Source organism: Rhopilema esculentum, chromosome 20 (genome assembly GCF_057945365.1).
Source record: "Rhopilema esculentum isolate cy_ngs chromosome 20, ASM5794536v1, whole genome shotgun sequence".
Lineage (NCBI taxonomy): Eukaryota > Metazoa > Cnidaria > Scyphozoa > Rhizostomeae > Rhizostomatidae > Rhopilema > Rhopilema esculentum.
The window spans coordinates 14325580-14345583 of NC_142834.1; the positions used below are offsets into that span (position 1 = coordinate 14325580).

Here is a 20004-nt window from a genome sequence, read left to right on the forward strand (position 1 = left end):
TTCAAAATGGTGGCTCAGTTGCAAAACGACGGACTTTTAACATAAATTTAAGAATTAAATAAGCATAGTCTTACATCAAGCGCAAGTTTTTGATATCTTCAAGCAGATAACTATATCTTTTTGTAAATATTCCGTAGTAATTATCTTTTACCATTTCCCTTCATAATGGCGGCATAAATTCAATATGGCGGGTATTCAGAATTTTGCTTGCACATATCCTTTTTTGCCCAGTATTTGAATACGAAGATGTTTTGATGTGCTTTAAGTCGCTATAGTCGATACCAGATGAAACACATAATGGTAGATTTGAAAAATGGTGCATTCTGCCACAAGAACTATTCTAACTAATGATATGATCCTTCTGCCAACAAAACAAATGTTTTTCTGTGCAAAGCAGTATTGTTAGTGAAGGTCCCCAAAACTGCTGTGTGAATCCCAGTCATCTTCATAATTATCTTCTTCCTCTGCTTCTTCCTCTTGTTCTTCATCTTTTTCTCCTGTTTCATCAAATTCATCTTCTGAAGTCAAAGTCGTAAACAGACTCTCGACTTCCACATTCCGTTCTTCTGCCTCTTTTGCTCTGATTCGTTTTTCTGGGGGTTCCTGTTCATCGCGCGACCAAATCTCTCCATCTAGGTGCACTCCTGGGTCTAAAAAAATCAGTTCTATGAAGTAAAGCAGGAAGACCAATCAACGATAAGAAATTGGAATCAGGTTGGTAGAGCTATTCTGGAAACAACTAGTAGATAAATTTCGACAATGCAGAACTGCTAAGATTCAGAAAAGAAAAATTGCTAATCAACTTTTAACTGCTTAGTTGCTTACCATAAATTTCTGCCTCTTCGTTAATGTCTGTCATATCTGGTGGAAACTGGCTGCACGAATACCACAATGGCTTGATGAAACCGACATTCTGACTCCAACCAAAAGTTTCGTCAATGGTAGGGAAATCAATTTGACTCTCAGTACAATGACACCAAACATAGCATTGCAGCCAACTTCGCTTAAGGTGTTGCATGGCACTGTTTTCATCCGGAATTATTCCCTCACTAGATTTCAATTTTTGCTTTTGGTACATTCTTACTCTTGTATCTAGGTAGCTTTCTTTTATTTCTCCATTTTACATGATACTTCGAAAGAATTCTTTGGCTGCTAGCAGGCTATCATCCGTCAGAAATCGGCAGCCAAATGTCGAAAGAAGGTCATATAAACGCATTTTCATCAGCTTTTTCCATGTGGCAACTTTACCAACTCTAAATGGAAATGATGTCGTGTCACATCCAGTTATGCTGTGAAAAGCTGGTAATATATTGCATGCTTCCGAACCGATGTGAACAGCAATTGCGGCAACGTTGACGAAATTTTGGTGGTCGATTTTCATTTGCCATGGTCGATCGATATCCCTCCATGAATAGATATGCACCATCAAAACCAGGACGTCGGTGTCTGTTGCGCTAATAATGACGGGCATATCGTCGACTTGGGTAGCAACATAGATCAGACGGGTGTCAGCTTCGAAATGATTACAGTCCTCTAATTCGGTGATGCTTGTGGTTGCTAGAAGCCATGACTTCTCATTTTCTGTAATAATTGTTGGTATTCTGATGAGACGTGACCGGTTCTCTTTAAGAAATGTGTCGAGAAAGTGGATCAGCTCAGTTTTATTTTCGGGGTTGTGTAGAAAAGAGTTCCATTCACTCTGCCTGGGCATATTTTGCTGGGGGCTTGTTATGAAGGTCCGTCTTCCTGACATTCCACGGCGCAACTGTGTTAGCTGTTTTATGTTGCTTTCTTTGTAGCAATCAAAGATAATGCCTAACCTTAAAGGAGACGAGTCTCTACTTGGTGTGCAAAAACTGAAGAATGCTGTTGCGTACTCACCCCATGTATTTTTACGTAGAATCGTCCTTACAACAGCCATGCCATCCACGATCCAAAATGCCCCCGTTTCTGGTTGTGTCGTCGAAGCATTTGCTTCTTCAATTAGATGTTTTCTTAGTGCAGCTTTTGAGCCTTGTCTAAGATCACCATCTGGCGATGCTAGAGCTAAGGGAACACTGGCGAGTGGATATGAAAGCAATTCCTCTGTGGACTTATTTTTGCCTATCATTGCACCAAAGGCTTGCCGATCTTCCTTCAAGCTGCTTATTATCTTTGGCACTTTCTTCACTTTTTCCAGACCTGTTTTCAGTTTGGGGTTACAAACTCTTTCGAAAATGCTGGCCCTGTCATTAGCGTTTTTCAGCCTTTTTTGAAAAAATTCTTTAAATATTTCATTTACCATTTGGGTTGACAACAAAAGACCTGTTATAACTGCTTCATCAATTTGGCAGCCAGTTTTAAAATGTCGGGCGGGACCAGCCAAAAAGGGTCAAAATAGCTGTCCAATTTGTTGATAAGGGTTTGTATCATTATTTCGTGCTTCTTTCGAGCGCCTACACTTGTTTCCTTGTGTGACGACGTTGTAAATACTCTCAACCTCTCTTTCAGCTTCATCCGTAAGTTTGCTATAAAGTGACTTGTTTTCATGAAGGTGTCTACAGCAGTTATATCTGTGCTGAAGCCTCCTTGCATTGGGCCTCCTCTGGCTGTTACCTCTCTGTTTATTTTCGTCTCTGTAATTAAATCGCCATTCATGGTAGAAAATGACTCGCCAGAGACCGATCCGCCATATTCGTTTTCCAACAGGCCTTGCCAAATTGTTGCATGGCTCCTCTTGATGTCTAGAAGGTTGACATGCTGGAATGAAAGATACCGCGAATAATTCGGATGGCCAAATGCAAATTACTTGGGTATCAATGCCCTCTCGGCTGCAAGATGCCGCTCAATTGTATTTTCCCTTACTGAACTTATCAGACATAGCATTGCCGAAACATCTTTTAGATACTCCACAATCATCTTCGCTTGCGTTTTGTTATGATTTGATATTGCATTCTCGAAAAGGAGCTGAAATGCAGGTTGTGCCAAGACTGATGTAAGCGTTACTGGAGACTGATTTACCCGTAAATCTGCAATTGATTGCTTCAAATGATTATCAAGAACGTGCAAACTGGCTAGCTGCTTGATTCTGAAATGCAAGAGTGCTTCAAATGATTGCTTGTGGAGTCTAACACTACGATGATAGTGACGACCCTCTATTGCCTTGTCTACAGATCGTTATCGCATGCAAGGATGACATCATTCACAGATAGTTGGAAAAAAGGATTAGTGCAAGATCAAAATGGTAATTTCTGAATACCCGCCATATTGAATTTATGCCGCCATTATGAAGGGAAATGGTAAAAGATAATTACTACGGAATATTTACAAAAAGATATAGTTATCTGCTTGAAGATATCAAAAACTTGCGCTTGATGTAAGACTATGCCTATTTAATTCTTAAATTTATGTTAAAAGTCCGCCATTTTGCAACTTAGCCGCCATTTTGAAAATAAGGAAAAAATTCAAAAGTCCCCAAGTGAAATTTGATTCTGCAATGTCTAGCGGCCCTAAAATTGTTTTCAGTACTTTGACTGGACAATTTTTTCGATTTTTCTCGTTTGGGACCTGTCTATTAGCTCTATTATCATCATTGACCACCGATTATGTGACCCCGATTTGACCACAGATTAACAGAATAGAATTCGCATTCTTTGTCATGGTTTGGTAGACAGACACAGAATTTATTTCAGACTTACAATCTAATGAAAGAAATTGTTTTAGTGTGTTCCTTCCAATCTAATGTGTTATCGATCTGTATTCCAAGATATTTGGTTTTTCGAACAACATCCAGCTCATTGTTCTGAATTTTTAGCTTTAAAGATTCGTCTTGATTCTTTAATGATTCTTTTATGCTTAGGTTTGGTGGAAATAAGCAGGGCATGTGTTTTCATTACATTCAGTGAAAGTTTGTTACCCCTGAGCCATTTTTCAACGTGTGCAAGGTCATTATTGATGGCCTCATTCAGCTGAGTGATATCATGCGATTGATGGCAAAGACTCGTGTCATCTGCATACATAGACACATTTGTTTTTGGACAGCTAGTGGGAGGTCGTTTATATAAATGAGAGGACCAAGACATGAGCCTTGGGGTAAACCAATAAAGCTTGGGGTACTCATAAAGCAATTAATTCTGTTTTAACATGGAATTGTTTGAAAGTAAAAAAATACACTTAAAAAGTAAACATTTTTAACGAATGAATGAATTCAAGCTATTCATAAGGGCGTGGTCACAAGATTTTGTTGCTCGCTCCGCTCGCAAGAGGTCTTTTATTCCCCCCTCGGGTCTCCAATGTAGACAATAAAATGTAGACATCAGTCAAATACAGTGGGGTCATTCAGTGTCGTCTCAATGGTTTTAGTTCGACAGTTTTAAATATTGTCGCAGCCAATCGTTTGAGTATGGAGGGCTTCGATATAAATCAAAGGCTAGAGAGAATCGGGTTTGGAAAATTTAACATCATCGCATTATTGATTGTGGGGCTGAGAGATCTTTCGTCTGCATCGTCTGTAAGCATCGTGGCAATAATCGAACCGTATCTTCGCTGCCACTGGAATCTAACCTATATGACTGCAGCATGGCTTGTCCTTCCTGAAGCACTCACAAATATAGCTGGCTCAATCTTTATTGGCAAGCTGTCTGATACATACGGTAGAAGGAAAATTATGATATTTACATTCATTTTGAACTCTTATTTGACGCTGCTGTTTTCGTTGTCTTCAAACTTGTTACTTATGGCCATAATTCGAGGGTTCATTGGCCTAGTGTCATCAAGCAATATGATTGCATTCACATATGCTATGGAAGTATTGCCGCTTTCAAAACGCAAATATATGTCGTTTTTTAAGATCTCATATTTTGTTGGAAATGGACTTGGCATTCTAGTTGGGATGGTCTCGCTGACGTATTTAACATGGCGATGGTCTATCGTTCTTGCAGAGACTATACCCATAGCCCTGACTGCAGGCTTTACGTTTTATCTGCCAGAATCCCCGAGGTATCTTATTGCCGCTGAAAAATTTGACGAGGCAGAAAAATCGCTACAAATTATTGCTGAAATGAATGGCATCGATTATGGCTATATCTCAGTACCTGGAGAAAGCCCTGGCGCAGGCGATGTGGGGCAGTATGACAAAAAAGTACAGGAATCAGAGGAGCAAACATCAAAGCGCGAGATTGCAAAACGAATTGCAGTTGTGTCTTTCCTACAATTTTCTGGATTTTTATTTTCTGGCACAATGCGTTTCGGATCAATGCAATTTGGCGAGAATTCCGACATTTCCGAATGTGGAAGATGCTCCACAAACATGACATACAAATATCGTTGGGCTATGGAGGTTGCCATCTTATTTTCAGCTATTCCTTTGTACTGGCTGATTGATAAAGTCGCGAGAAAACGGACGTTCACGATTCTACTGGCGTATATCAGTGCATGTATTGTGCCATTTTACTGGGATATCCGTGGATGGCCTCTGATAATAATGATGACACTAATTTGCGTTGGGTTTATGGCGATGAATATGCTTATATTTGTTTACAGGGCTGAAATCCTTCCTACCCCAATAAGGGCCTTTGGTTGTGGCATCTCTGAAGCTTGTGGCAAAGTCGGGGTTTGCCTAGGACAACTCATCGCCCTGTTTGTTCACCATGTTGATATCTACCTCTCGTTTGGCATTTTGCACGTGATTACTACTGTGGGGCTTATTATATCGATTACTGCTCTTGTAGAGACCAAGCACATTAACTTAAAATGAGTTGGTTTATACATACATAACGTTTGACATGCGTAAATCATTTATTGACAAAAAACATTTAATTTTGTAAAAGAGTATGCTCAGATTCCTAGTTTTTCGTCTCGCTATGCTCTTTCCTGTTTTTAGTTTTTGGCAAAGGCTGGCAGCTGGGAGGAGTGCCCAAAATATTGTTCTATGGTCATTTTGTTCCATTTTCAATTTTAAATGTGAATAAAGTTTCTTTTCTGCTTTTTTTTCGTTTCGCTCTACATTCCTCCTTCATCATAATGTAAAATAGAGTTCTCAAGTAGGACGTCACCAAAAAGCTATTTTTAGAGTTTTTGAATTTTGATCACTGAAGAGTCCTCAATTATACAAAGAGTAACACTCATATAAAACGTGCTTCTGTCACTTCGGTGTTACATCATAATAACCTCATAATTAAACAGCCTCGTTTAGAACATTACAATCACATAACTTTAAAGATCACCATGAAAAACTTGCTAACATGCAAAATTGGCCAAATATGTCTAAAATCGGTTGAGATATGGCTAATGAAAGATTTGAAGTTTGCCAACGAATCACTGTTATTTTGGCTCTGTTCATCAAGCTATGAACAGAGACCAAAATACAGAGGTTTGATGGGGAAAGAGCCAATACATATGTGGCCATATCTCTGCCAATTCTTAACACAATTGACGATTTTTTTTATTTAGAAATATTTTATGATGCTCTTTCAGGTTATGGAATCCAAATACAAAAATTCTAAAAATAGATATCTGTGACGCCAGCACTTTAGAACTTTATACCGTGAAAAAGTATAATACTCCCAAATGTTAAATTAGTGACATCATAGCTAAAAAACTCTTAAGAAACAACCAGTATTGGAACTTCTAAAGCCCCCCCCCCCCCCCACTAAAGCGTAGAGCAACTGAGAGTACTCACGGGCTCATGGTCTCCAAATACCCTGGGTGCCAGAGCTGCAGTGAAAGAGTTGGTCGGTGAAGAACGGGTCCGTCCTATTTTTATGGTCCGACCACTGCCCGACCATCTCTTTTTTCATTTTATCGATATTTATACACAAGATGCCTTTCAGCCAATAAACAGCCTATTAAGAATATTTTCTCAATAATGATAAAAGAATTAAAATAATAATGTTATGAAATGCGGCTTTGGGATTCAGGGTAGTGTCCAGATAAAAACACTAGGGGTGTACCGGATCAGGATTTTCAGAATCCGGCCGGAACCGGATTTAACGGATTTCTTCGTGGAATATCCGGCCGGATTCTACCGGATAATCTGACCATTTATAGAATTTTCAGTAATAAAAAGTTTTGAGCCACTTTGCGAAAAAATGTATAGCGAGAAGATCAAAGAGACCTATTCAGGGTTGCCAGATTGAATTTACAAACGAAGGCTAGACTGGTGAGCAATTTAAGCCAAAATGCTCATAAAAAGGCAAAATCAAAAACTCTCTCAAGAATCCATCGAGCAGGCACTGGTTATATTTCTACGCTTGTGCCTGTTAGATAATTTCTTAGCTTTGATAAGAATCTTACTTTTTTCCAAAACCCTTTGCTAATATCAAGATAATATTTAGGTTAGGTGATAAAATTTGAAATTTGGTAAACACTTTGTAGTTAACTACTAATTATTCTATGAATGTAGTAATTACTTATTTATTTTGGACGTCTGCTGAAAAGGCCAACAAGGTCAAATTTAAGTAGTAAGCAAAAAACAATTTTTCCAGGCAATCTAAATCTAAAAACCAAAAATGAAAAATTTGGCCTAAAAAGCCGATCTGGCAACCATGGACCAAATTTGTGAATTATATAATCCAGTTATCCTGTTTCGTGATGACGAGCACTTTCATTTCAAATCTGTTTTCAAGGCGCTTGTTTTATCGTCGATATTTTTTAGTTATGGAAAATCCACTTTTAATCACTGTATGAAGGGAGTCTGACTTGGTTTTCCAAATTTTCTTAGTTATGATTAAAGTTCTGGAAAATCCGGCAACTGGCCGGATTTCGGAAACAAATCCGGCCGGAACCGGATTTTCAAAAAATCAGCGATCCGGCGCCGGATTATCCGGCCTACCGGATATCCGGTACATCCCTAAAGAACACTAGCGTAATTTTAACCTTAAATGAGAAACATTTGCTTTAGAATAAATTAATAAAGAGTTAAAGTGTTTTCATTAAAACGTAGTACCTGCTAGTTGCTCTGGAAATCTCTAGGGGTAACAAAGTCACATTAACCAATCAGAGGCCACATCCGGTTTCACCTTGCTTTTTATACGGGCAACTGTCATTGCTTTAAAAATTGTTTTCTTAGAATTCACAGCTGTTTTCCTTGAAATACGATAATATCACATGAGTAGGATTGTCAGTATATTGTCTCTCTTTACTGGGACTGCGGTTCTCAGAACTACAGTGAGTACCCGCATATTAGAAACCCCTTGTATAAGAAATAGGCCTCATTTTCTTCTAAAGGGGCTCACTTAATAGGAAAAAATTGTAGAGCTGAAGTTTTAATTTTTCTCATATTCAAGTATAATCATTCGTGTTTTAAATTATCTGTTTCTGCTCCAGGATGGTTGTAGTGTGTGTATTTCATGGATATGGAAAATTATACTGTAGATTATGTATTTTACGCTTATATCAGAAATTTTATCCAAGCTCATTGAAAAGGTATCAGAACCTGGCTATTCCCTCAAAAATTACAAACCAATTAGAAATTTTCCAGTGGAGAAGCTTGATCTTCCGACGAGGGGGGGGGGGGTAGATTGGCAATTGGAACGAGGACCTGAAAATTTAGAATTAGATGAATCGCGGGATAAAGCGTGATAATAGATAGGTAATATATTATCTGGTCTCTTTCCGAGGTATTTCTGTTTTCTAGCGTTTCTATCTTTGGAGAGGGGGGCTGGCAGAAAGCAAAATTCGTGGAAATTAAGATAATTCCCTTATTTTACTAACTGGTAAGGCCATGGAACCATTGTATTGTTCAGTATTGCTACAAATCGCTGACATGGGCCTTCTAAATAAGATACTGCTGATGGTGCAAATGTTACATTAGCCATTCAAAGTGGCCCACCTTTTGAATTAAAATAAAGCCAGCAGGTCAACAAAATAGATTTGCGTTGGACTTTCAAATTTTTGCAGGCATTGCTTCCTATGGTGAACACTTCTTAGGATCTGAATTTCACAACTGTTATAGAATTTCTTCGACTGTGATCTTTCTGAAGGAGAAGGTCATGGTGCTTTTGGCGGACGACTTTATTTTGAGGACACTGGGGTGTGACTGAAAACGTTTTACAATTGTTAAGCAGGGATCGTCCTCGTGATTATTCAAAGGCTCTTGCTCGTGTTTATCGGCGATACACAAAGTTCCCGTTATATTTGCAAAAAAATTATTTAGAATTTCAGCAACTTTGCCCTCATCTGATTTAACGACACCATTTTCTAAAAGAGTGATACAAGAGCTATCGATCGAATTAGATCGATTGAAAGTTCAAATCATTAGAATTTTTCTTTCAGCGGTCGAGGGGGAGTCTCCGGTATGCTATTTGCGCATATGTGAAATCGATTCGATCGCTTTCATTAACTCAGCATAAATTGACCTTTTTTGTTTAGTATTTGTGTTTTCTCGGAAAAATCCCGCAAATAGATGGTGACAACATACGAAGAATCCCTTAATCACCAGCTGGGTATTGTGGAGCGGACAAATCTTGATTGGTTTTTGAAGAGACCCTCTTCCTGGGAATCCTCAAGGAAAGAAAACAGAAATTTCAACAAACAGGGCGGAAAACGTCGAGGGAGTGGTAAGTACAACTCGCATATTTTCTTCAGCCGAATAAGATCAAACAAATATGCACGGTAGATTTTTAGATATGAGATCCAATATCAGTATAAAAAATTATCAAAATATGTTGCCAAATTTTGCATCTGGCTTTTAAACGAGGGTTGGCCTGGAGGATTACCAAGAAGGGGATATCGCTAACAATCAATCAAGAGTTGACTGGTATGTTTGGTTGTGGTTAATGGTTAATTTCTTGTTTTCTTGGAAATCATTTGACGAAATTCGGTGAGGGCATAAGTTTTAAAGCTCTGAAATATTTCATTTATTATGTTATTTCTAGATGAAAGGTGGTGACTGTAAGACGAATTAAAACATTTCTGAGGTAAATTTCATATTCATGCTGCAAGTGGAATATCTTGGTGAGTTTATCTCATATTTTGAAATCCGCCAGCAATCTTTTTGTGGTACAAAATTTATAAATGGCTTAGAAAGAAGCAACATTTTGATGCAAACTAAAGTTTTTCGTCTGACACTAATCAAAGTTTAAAACGTCAGAACATAGACCGTTAGTCTAACCACACTTACGTGACAAAAGTATTAGGACGATCGCCTCGAAGCAAATGTGGTTAATCCTTTGCTCAAAGAACAGCATAGAAAATCGGTGAAACATAACGAGATTGCTGGTTGAGATTTTCGATGGCAATTTTACCCGATTGTAAAATAAACATAAATTTAATACTCTAGTAAAATGCCTAGTAAAACTTAACTTTAGATGAAGTAAACTTTTTTTGAAGCTTAAAAGTTTGATTTTATAATTTCTTTTATAATTTTTTTTGTTATGCAAACTTGAAATTTAAGAGTTTTATTTGTTTGGACAGCTCTAAAGTTTTTGGAAGGTCATGTGACTTTGCCATTGTTAGGCCATTCAACCCTTCTGCATTTTGTTGTTATATTCAGGAAAATATTAAGAATCCTATGTTTTCAAGGTTATACTTTATAAGTTGAAGCATTTTCTTAACTTTTCATTCCATTTTGGGGAAACGTAGGCCTAGATTATTTGTAGAAAGACTGCCCAAATCTGAAAAAGTTTCCGTTGCAAAACCGAATCCAACGGAATGCCATAATTCGTTTATCGAATTCGTCCCAATACTTTTTTAACGTAAGTGTAGATTGCAAAAGAGTAAACTTTTTAGACCAGTCGCATTTGCTTTATTCTATATTTTGTCAGATGACCTCTAAGAATCCAGGATACAGGAGGAAATCTAAATAAAATTTTAAAATAGCGTATTCTTGGTCTTTGAAGATTCCATTTCTTGTATTTTTTAATGAAAACCAGTTGTTTTCAATTACATCAAGGCTTTGACTTTGAGGGGATTGTTGAAAGACCATTATGTTATTGTTCTTGGAAACTTATGTCACAATTGCAACCTAACAAGGTTTAATGCCTTGCTTGAAAATAAGTGGTATTTCAAAAGAATCATTAGTTGTTTCTATACTTGCCTGGGGACTTAAAACAAATAATTGGACAAAATATTCAGCATTGATTGACTTCGCACACAACGCCAGCTTGCAGGTGCCATTAGGCCCATCCAGTAGTCGGCCTGCCCTGGCCTACCATTCTTTTAATTTTAGTAGGCCTTGTTAACTTGTTGTTCTTGTAAATAGCATGTGTTGTAGACTTGCTGCAACCAAACTTTCTTGTAGTTTTAGCAAACAAATGACTCGCTAGTCCCAAATATTTTATTGCTTCTCATTTTTCTTTCTGGTCGTTTTTGTGTTTTCGGCGTTGAAACTAAAACGTTGATATTTTCTATTTCTCCATGACATTTTGTTACTTTTCTATCATAGAAAGGTAGAAATAAATTGAATTTGTTAGGAATTGCGTTATTGATGACGCCATTTCTAGAATCCCGCCAAAACAGCAAGATTTGTTCAATCAATGTTAGAATGCTAGTTTTGGAGCCGCCATTTTGTTATTCATCGTCCTAATATTTTTGTCATGTGAATATATAAAGTCTAGCCTGGAGTTTACGAAAAATGTTTACATCATGATCTCGTTTTGCAGATAAATATTATAAACAACTGCATTTCAATTTATTCCAAGCATCTAAAAGCCGGCAAGTGCTCTAGTTTGGTGTTTCGAATAACCTGCAGTCCTGTAGCAAACAGGGCCGGCGAAACGTATTTAAAAGTACCCTGGGTGCCAGAGCCTCAGAGAGTCAAAGGATGAAGAACGGGGGAAGGAATTGCGAAGGATCCTTTGACTCTCTGAGGCTCTGGCACCCAGGGTAATTTAAAAGTGGAGAAACCAAAATATCAAAGTCTTGAAAGGGCTTAGAAAAGGCCTTGACTTGAAATAGGAAAGGTCTTGCAAAGTTTTTAAAATAACCTTTATAATATAGCTCGTAATGAAACTTTTTTAGATTTTGAAAATACCCAAAATAGGATGGGGGAGAAAATTAAATAAAACACTAATAAAAAATTTAATAAAAAACATTAACATTGAAATATCAATAGAAGAACTATCAGTTAAAAATAAAAATGAAGCATTTTATATAGTTGGGATATTATTTTGTAACATCTGATCTTAAACTTGTTTGAAACAAAGGGTTTTTAACAAAAAAGACTCTAGACTTGAAAAACTTGAGACCGGGCTGATCAAAACGAGTTTTAATAGATTTTACAATTGCATCTAATTTGCAGCTCTTTCTTTTCCTTCAGCAGCTGACTCATCTCTTTTTGTAATGTTTCTGAGAAAGTTTTCGTTAATAAACAGACCTTGTTTGCCAAAAACGAATCTCCGTCAATTTGTGCTGGCATCAACTTGATCTATTTCCTAAAAAACAGTTGCTCGTTGTACAACTTTGACAATGACCGATTTCTTCGATCAAATTCCAATATTCACTTTTATATATGTCTTCTATGGTTAAGACATAGCAACGAAGCTAAAGCTAAGGGCATAGTTAAGGGATTACTAAGCACAGTTACTTAGAGAGTGATATAGTAGATTTCTGTCCACTTTTGCCTGAAAAAATTTATTTTACTCTGCAGACTGCAGAGTGGGGGGGGCATGGCCCTCTGCCCCCTGGTTTCGCCGGCCCAAGCAAATTCCGAAGGTCTCTAGCGTAGAGTTATGTTATTTGGCGTGATTTTATCGTGGGGAAAACATCGTACGGCGTGTAGCGTACAACTGAAATTTCAGTGAAATGATATTGTGGTGTAAAGCTCGTTCTGCTTTTGTTTTTGAGTATACCTCTGCATCATCTTTCATGTCTAATGTATTAATGATTTGTCTGCAAGTTATGGGGGGTAGGTAGCCCGTTCTCACTTCTAGCCCGTTCTCTGAATTTATAAAGCGAGATAATTTACGGACCGGATTGTGCAACTTTTTATCGTTGTAAAATTTCCAGCTCTCTTGGTCTGTGCTTTAGTCTTTCGCCAACTAACTATAGCCAATCAATGAATGAGCTTGAAGACCCGTGATTGTAGAGCAACTAATCGACTTCTGATATCGCTTGTGCTCACTTTTGGCGGGAGCACCCCATATTTTCAAACGTAGTTCAAATTCTCATTTAGGCAGGCGGAAGAAGCGTGTTGCAGTTGCTCGTTGTGTAGAAATGGCGATCGGCACTCACAACAGAACCTAGGCAATTTCTTTTGACTGTTGGGTGCTCAGACAAAGTAATTCCAAAGCCTGAAGCCATTGGAAAAATAAAACGTGTGTTATAAGGTCAGTATTCTGTATTTGATTTTTTAAACTTGATGCAAGAGATCCAATGATAAACCTTTGCGTTTGTAATGCGAGCCCAGCCTGTAGAGTAGTTTTTGCGAAAGCAAAAAAGATGTGTGCAAGTTTGTAGGAAAATGTGCAATCTTTTGTGTGCACATGTCACACTGTGGAGATTCGATGACAGTAAAGTAGATTTTGTTTCAGGTGCTGTGTATTTAGATTCTCCATTTTAAAATGTGAGAGGCTATCAGAATATTTAATTGGAAGGTGATAAATCATACAATGGAAAGCTTACATAAGATGAAAGCATAAGATGAAATCTTACAAAATTTATAAACAATTGAACTTGAGATTTTTACAAAATCCAAGTTTTCCAGTATGTTCTGGCATACACCTTACCTCATGATATGACAATTCTGAAATATATGATTTTAATATTTGGTATTACTTTGAATTCGAGATCCACACATTGAACGGTGGAATCCACAATTATTTTGTGTTTCTGAAACTTCTATGATTCTTGTTAAACCAGCCAAGAGCTCAGCCTTACAAACCTACTGGTTGCCTGGAATATTGTTATTTCCCAAGATAATAAACCAGAAATTAATACATAAACTGAAAAAACAATAAATGATATTTAATCCATCTATTAGATGTAGCTGTATTTAAAAAGATTGATACAGTTGTCAGAATGATGAATAAAGAAATCAAATTTACCTTTCATTGACACCTATTGTACTTATATGGATAGAGTATTTATTTAAACTAAGAGAAAAGTAATTAAATAATCTTATCTTATTATCATTTTTGTTGTATTGCAGCTATTTTACATATTGTTTTCATTTCAAGTGGCTTATTGCCAGAAGTTGGAAAAATAATTGTTTTATTTGCAAATTGATTATTTTAAAAAAATGTTATCGTCAACCCTTGCTCAACTTTCCGCTGTTGAGGTTCAAAAATCGACAAATCAGCATAAACTAGGCATTTTATTAATTTCTGAACGTTCAAAAGAAGTAGTAATCAAAAATTACTAACGGCGTGGCACCAGCCCCACCCAAAACTGAGCACCTCTCAAATTTTTATCTGGATCTGCCACTCTTGTGTCAAGCTACATATGCTTTGCATGTTCAGAAGAAGGAGATGTCTGGGCATGATTATGTTGCTCCATAGTCAAACCTGCAGATGTTTCGAGATAGGATAAATCAAACTATTTTGAAAAGAGATTAGATATAGACCTAAAGGCGATAGTAGGATCGATGTGTTTTGACACATCTCTGGGCAGTTCTACATGAATTATGGAGTCACATGATTCCAGAATTCGAGATTCCAGATTCAATTTTTCACCTTTCAAGATTTCCAGGGACGAAATTAAGAGGCAAAGTTGAGGGGAGGGGGGTGTTGGATAAAGATTGGATTTTGTGTCACGCCCTTTTGATGACTGGTCTGGAAACTCATGGAAATGCCGATTTTTAAAACCCAGTCTTTAACTTTCAGAAAAAAAAGATTAGAAGATAAAGAAAGCAACTCCTCTGACCTCTACATCTACTGAAGTCAATCCTACTGTAGTGACTCTGCGTTCAGAGTTCAGTTCGACTCAAGACACGCAATAGTCACATCGTCTCTTCTCTGGCTCCGTGTTCTCTGCACGTAAAATAAGACACGACTTGCTGGATTTGGAAATGACACGTTAGTCAAGGATGGATTTATTTAGGGCTTACGTTGATCGCCGTTCCGATGTACACTAAGCTACCAAAAGGTGCTTTTTTACCGAATCAAAGCAAAATCTACCGCAGAACCCAAGAATATTGTGGGGGTGTCACATCCCAACAAGCCCCCGGTAAACCCGTCCTTGAAGATTGTCTGTACACAATCTTCACTTTATTCTTCTTTACACCATACTATACACTACACTTTATACTCAGGGCCGTCGCTAGCGAAGGGGGTGCGGGGGGTGCGGCACCCCTCTTAATGCTTGTCAGTAAATTTTCTTTAAGTAGAGTCTTATCGGGTTTTACTTTCAAAGTTCCCAAAGCAATAGCTTTAGCAAACAGTTGGGATGACATGAGGGCAAAGTGCCTTAGGGCCTTGAGGTCTAGGGGGCCTCATAAAGTAATGCATTCCATTTTAAGACGGAAATCAATGAAACTTGGCATAAGTATGCCTAAAAAAGCAAAACTTTCTAAACGATTGCAAGAAATGTCTGCAAGAATATTCTGAAATGCATTTTAAGATAATCTAAAGGGCGTGGTCGCAAAAAATTTCTGCTCACTCTGCTCGCAGGGGGCCTCGTCTTTAAGTTTTGCCCCAAGGCCTCCGAAATCTCACGGCTCATACAAACTAAGGTTCTATGTCACATGCTTAACTATTTGAATAAATGAGGGTATCTCATTGCTCAAAACTTGACTTCTAGAGTTAAATCAAAAAGCACCTTTAGGTACTCAGGTAAAGAAAATTTCAACGCGAAAATCGAAGTGATTTTCAACTGAAAAAAAAACATGTTCTTTGATAAATAAAATCAACTTTTGTCAGCAAATTGGTTACTGGCACCCCCCTAGCTGAAAGTGTTTAGTGACGGCCCTTTATATACCTTGCACATTGTTATTAGAACAGATTTATATGAGCACGAAACCACAAATTTAGTCATAAGTTAAAATCAGATTAAGAAGAAGCTGGGGATGTAGATTGTAAAATATAATTCCAAAAAACCTTTTCAAAAATCATTACCTGAAAAACGAGGAGTTTATCGCCATCTAGGGTTGCTTTTTCAGTGAATATTTAAACTCATCAGCAAGTAAAGAATGACTCGATGACTTTCTTACACCCTAATAATTTAAAAAAAGTCAAGAACAACTCAGGGCTTGAAAAAAATAACAGCCAGCCTGAAGTTTAATTTGCTGGCTGTTATAAGGGAAAATTTTGCTTGCAAGTTGGAGACCACATCTGATTAAAGGCACCAATTCAAAAGAGGCTTTGGCAATAATTAGGTTCTTGGTAAGGTGGCGTGAAGAGGAATTTAGTAGAAGGTTGAGGATATTATCAACAGGAATATGAAGAGTGTATAGGGGTGTAGAGATGAGAGAGATAGGATCAAGGTTTTTCGGAAGTTTAATTTGGGATCAAAGGGTTTCTCTTGCACCTCAACATGTGCAAGCTTCAAAAATTTATGTGAATGATTCCATCTTACACGAGCTGAAAAAGCACCCTACTAACTTCACGAAAGAAGAGAAGGATGCTCTTCACAACCTGATACATCGGTCAAGCAATGTAAAATTATCAAATGTCTTTGCCAAAAACATTTTACAATATACAACTTTTTACATTGTCTCTTATGCTATGAATGGAATTGAAAAGCAGAATTTTTGCAATCACGTCCTCCCGGAAGATCAATATGAACAAAGCATAGTTTATACAAGGCTTCAAGGCTTAAAGGCATTCGACATGCATAAGTACAGCGTATCCAAGAATAACTTAGGCGAAATTGCTCAGAGAAAGCGCACAAGAAAGGAATTAGAAACAGCTCACGTGAAACCACTGCGTGCTGCCCTAGGATTTCACCGATTTGCAGAAAGGCGGAAACTGCTCACGTGTTTTTCTCTGTGAGCAATTTGATTGGTCAACCGCTGATGGTCGAGTGGCTGTAAGCCACTTTTACCTGTTTCAAATCAAATGCCTGGGATGTTAGTGCGGCCCTGCCTGGGATGGAATTTTCTGTTTTTCAGATGATAATCTAAGCCCGTGATAAAATCTTAACCCAGGCTGAGATGCTCTTTTGAGTCTAATCCCTGTTGAGTTCAGTCCTTTTTGTGTTTGACTCAGCACGGGTCGAATTTTCTCATGTAAACAGCCGCATAACTTCCTAAAAACGGCCTCCACAGTTCTGCATATGTATCTTTTGATGTCCCAATCTAAAGCAACGGTTACCTTTCCTGAAAATTATCTTCATACTAGCTGATTTAATTTGAAGTATCATTCTGTATTTTTGACATTATATGACGTATTGAATTTCAAATTTATCATTGTTAATTAGGCAGGTAGGTATGTAGAGTTGGTGTTTGGAATTTTAACCATGAATGAATTGAAACTGAATGAAATTTGTTGATAATTGCAGTGTTAAAGTACCTTCAGGAGCACGTTAAAATTGATATATTGATTTTATACATGACAGGGTCGTGAATGGTCAAACGACGTCATGGATGCAGTAGTCAAAGTTGAAAATCTTTTCAAAATTCATCGCAAGTTTGATTTGTCGCGGTTTAAAGAGTTGTATGAAGAGCGATTCAAAGAAAAATACTCGTGTCCAAGCGAGTCAGGAAAGTGCAACGGATTAAAATTATGTCTTGAAAAGCATTTAGCTGGGAAAATAGCATTTCGGACGAAAGGCTCTTCAATAATTGCTTTGTTGAAAGACAGCGAGGCAGACAAGAATGCCAACCACAATATGTTTGGAGATGAAGAGGAGTTTCCTTCCCTCGCTGTGTCAGCCGCCACGTCAGCTAAAAAGAAACCTTCCCAAAAGCAACAAATGAAACCAGTTTCTGCATTTCGTGGCTTTGATGTGCCTTCAAATATAAATGTGAACCAAATACCAAAAGAGGGGGCTAAGATATGTGAAAATAAACATGCATGTACCTTGAGTTCAAATATACCTGACCCAGCCCCTTTTCATAGCCACGGGGATATCAAACCGTTAGACTCAGTCTTGTTTAGCCGGACTCGTAGAAGCGTAGCATTTGATTTCGACTTGCCAATTAAACCAAAGATGAAAACCCTTACAAAAGGTGAAGTGGACGAACGTGTAAACAGCATTCGGAACTTTCTATCAAAATCTGGGAAATATTTTGATGTCTATGATTTATCTAGAAAGCTTTGCGAGGATCTTGGAGTCCAAAGTGTCCAAGAACTGAGGTGTGTTGACGATAAAAGGCAATTCAACAAAGAGCTTGATATTCCAGCGATCAAAGAATTCTCAATGACGCAAAGAAAGGTACGAGTTCTTATATATGTCAAGATATCCTTAAGCTTCATTTATACAGGGCCATTTTGGTCCATTTGAAAATGCTCCTAAAATTCCACTTGAAAAGTAAAACTTCCTCCAAACCGTTTCTATGCAGCTTCTAATAAAACCGATCTCATTTAAAAACTGTCTTGATTTAGTATGCAACAATATTTCTCCGAATATTGTACAAATAAAACAAAGCTTGGTGAAGTCAGGCCGTGTAAGCTTTTGCCTCCATGGCTTTTCCTATCTCAGTTTTTTGTCAATAATAATCCACCTCTTCTAATCTTGTCTGTAAAACTATATTTTCTCAACCAATTACAGTGAGTACCCGCTACATTAACACTAAGTAAACAAACGCAGTTAAAATATCCGAATTATGAAATGAGAGGAAAACGAAGCCTAATCCACTTGCTTTATTCTTTTGTTCCAGTTTATTAAGTATATAGCCAACCTTGTTTCTGTTCAATACTTTTTCTTGGGTCCCGTATGTTACAATACTCTTCTTCTGTAGAATACGATTGAATTGTGGTGCGGTTCTTGGTAATATACCTTAAGGAGACTGTCGAGTCTCAAAGACTCATGCATACTTCTTCTCCCATAAACCATAAGGCCTATTTTATAGAGTGTCCTCAATCATTGAACTTGTTTCTCTAGCAACTACAAGTGTCACGAAGAAGCAGAACATCTTATAATCAAGCGAAACGAATTCCCTTTCTCGACCCTCATTCCCTACTTATTCTTCAACACAACTTTTGTTGAAGAACCGAAGACTTTGATTGCAATTTGGAGATTGGCAAGGCACTCTTTGTTCATAACATTGGAACTCTTGATTTTTGACCCCATAGCCTATAACCTTAAAGAGCATGGGCTCCGACACCGGTTGAAAAGTGGCGGCGGGGGGGGGGGGCAAGGGAAAATTTAACACCCATAACAAAAGATTTTGAAGAGACTCTATTGTTTTGCAAAAAAATGGGGTGGCCATGGCCCCCCGGCCCTCCCCCTTCATCGGAGGCCCCGAAGAGCATCGTAAAATACCTCTAACATGACAAAATCAGTTTTTGTTGCAAAATGACAATGATAAAGCATGTGAAAGAACTGGGTTTTGCTAATTGATTACTGTAGTTTAAACCTTGTTCACAGATTTTAGAACCAAGACCAAACTGCACTGATTTGTCGGGGAAGAACCCGAGCCCATGTGGCTAAAGATCACCCAATTTGTAACAAATCTGTTTCAGAACGATTAGAGATATTTTATGACGCTCTTTCAAGCTTTATTTTCCAAATCCCTCAGTATTTAAAATATATTCTTGTGACATCATCATTTTTGAACTGATTCGCAAATGTTGAATGCCTCTATTTGTTGGGACTAAGACAAAGTTTTCGTCGTAGGTCCTCTGTCTGATTCACTCATATTGCACAGCCGCTACTATAGGCACGTTGCATGACCTTCGAGATTTCATTTGTGTCGTCGAGAAGAAAGATTCCTTTGAAGAACTGAGGCTAGGCCCTTTGGAGAAATTCCCCCTTGTCTTGTTTCATTTCCAATTTCCTCCTGATGTGGAGATTCGCAAGCTAACAGTTGTCCAAGTTATGAAGCATTTATGGCACTACAGCGGCACAGAGGGTAAAGGCAAGAAAATAGAAATTGTAAAATTCTTGGAATACGTTGCTAAGAAATCTGGAATTGATTCCGTGCTGGAGACGGGTGTTATCATTAACAGTATAGCCCTTGCTATATCGGTAAGTTTGGGCACGTTTTTG

At 37.8% G+C, this 20004-nt stretch overlaps 4 protein-coding genes across 8 annotated transcripts in view; 2 read left to right on the forward strand and 2 right to left on the reverse strand.

Annotated features, from left to right (window-relative positions):
• Positions 1–402: 402 nt before the first annotated feature.
• On the reverse strand, positions 403–1078 carry LOC135688659 (uncharacterized). The gene is made up of 2 exons (XM_065205585.2): positions 826–1078; positions 403–650 (listed from the first exon to the last, which is right to left on the reverse strand). Exons 1-2 carry the CDS (start codon positions 1076–1078, stop codon positions 403–405), a joined length of 501 nt encoding a protein of 166 aa, XP_065061657.2.
• Positions 1079–1120: 42 nt separating this feature from the next.
• On the reverse strand, positions 1121–2284 carry LOC135687537 (uncharacterized). Its single transcript, XM_089114674.1, has one exon. The coding sequence runs from the start codon at positions 2282–2284 to the stop codon at positions 1121–1123; it is 1164 nt and encodes a 387-aa protein (XP_088970800.1).
• Positions 2285–4227: 1943 nt separating this feature from the next.
• LOC135687464 (synaptic vesicle 2-related protein-like) lies at positions 4228–6614 on the forward strand. Its single transcript, XM_065204023.2, has one exon. The coding sequence runs from the start codon at positions 4382–4384 to the stop codon at positions 5732–5734; it is 1353 nt and encodes a 450-aa protein (XP_065060095.2). The 5' UTR covers positions 4228–4381; the 3' UTR covers positions 5735–6614.
• A 3166-nt stretch (positions 6615–9780) lies between these two features.
• Positions 9781–20004, forward strand: part of LOC135687459 (uncharacterized) — a 44725-nt gene continuing 34501 nt past the window's right edge. Inside the window, exons 1-5 of one of the 5 annotated variants that reach the window (XM_065204014.2) lie at positions 9781–9933; positions 13091–13244; positions 14739–15000; positions 17410–18228; positions 19633–19983. In XM_065204014.2, the coding sequence (XP_065060086.2) occupies positions 17434–18228; positions 19633–19983 (1146 nt within the window). In that variant the 5' untranslated portion in view covers positions 9781–9933; positions 13091–13244; positions 14739–15000; positions 17410–17433. The remainder of the gene's footprint in view (positions 9934–13090; positions 13245–14738; positions 15001–17409; positions 18229–19632; positions 19984–20004) is intronic. The other 4 variants (XM_065204013.2, XM_065204016.2, XM_065204015.2 and 1 more) reach the window with 4 other exon arrangements.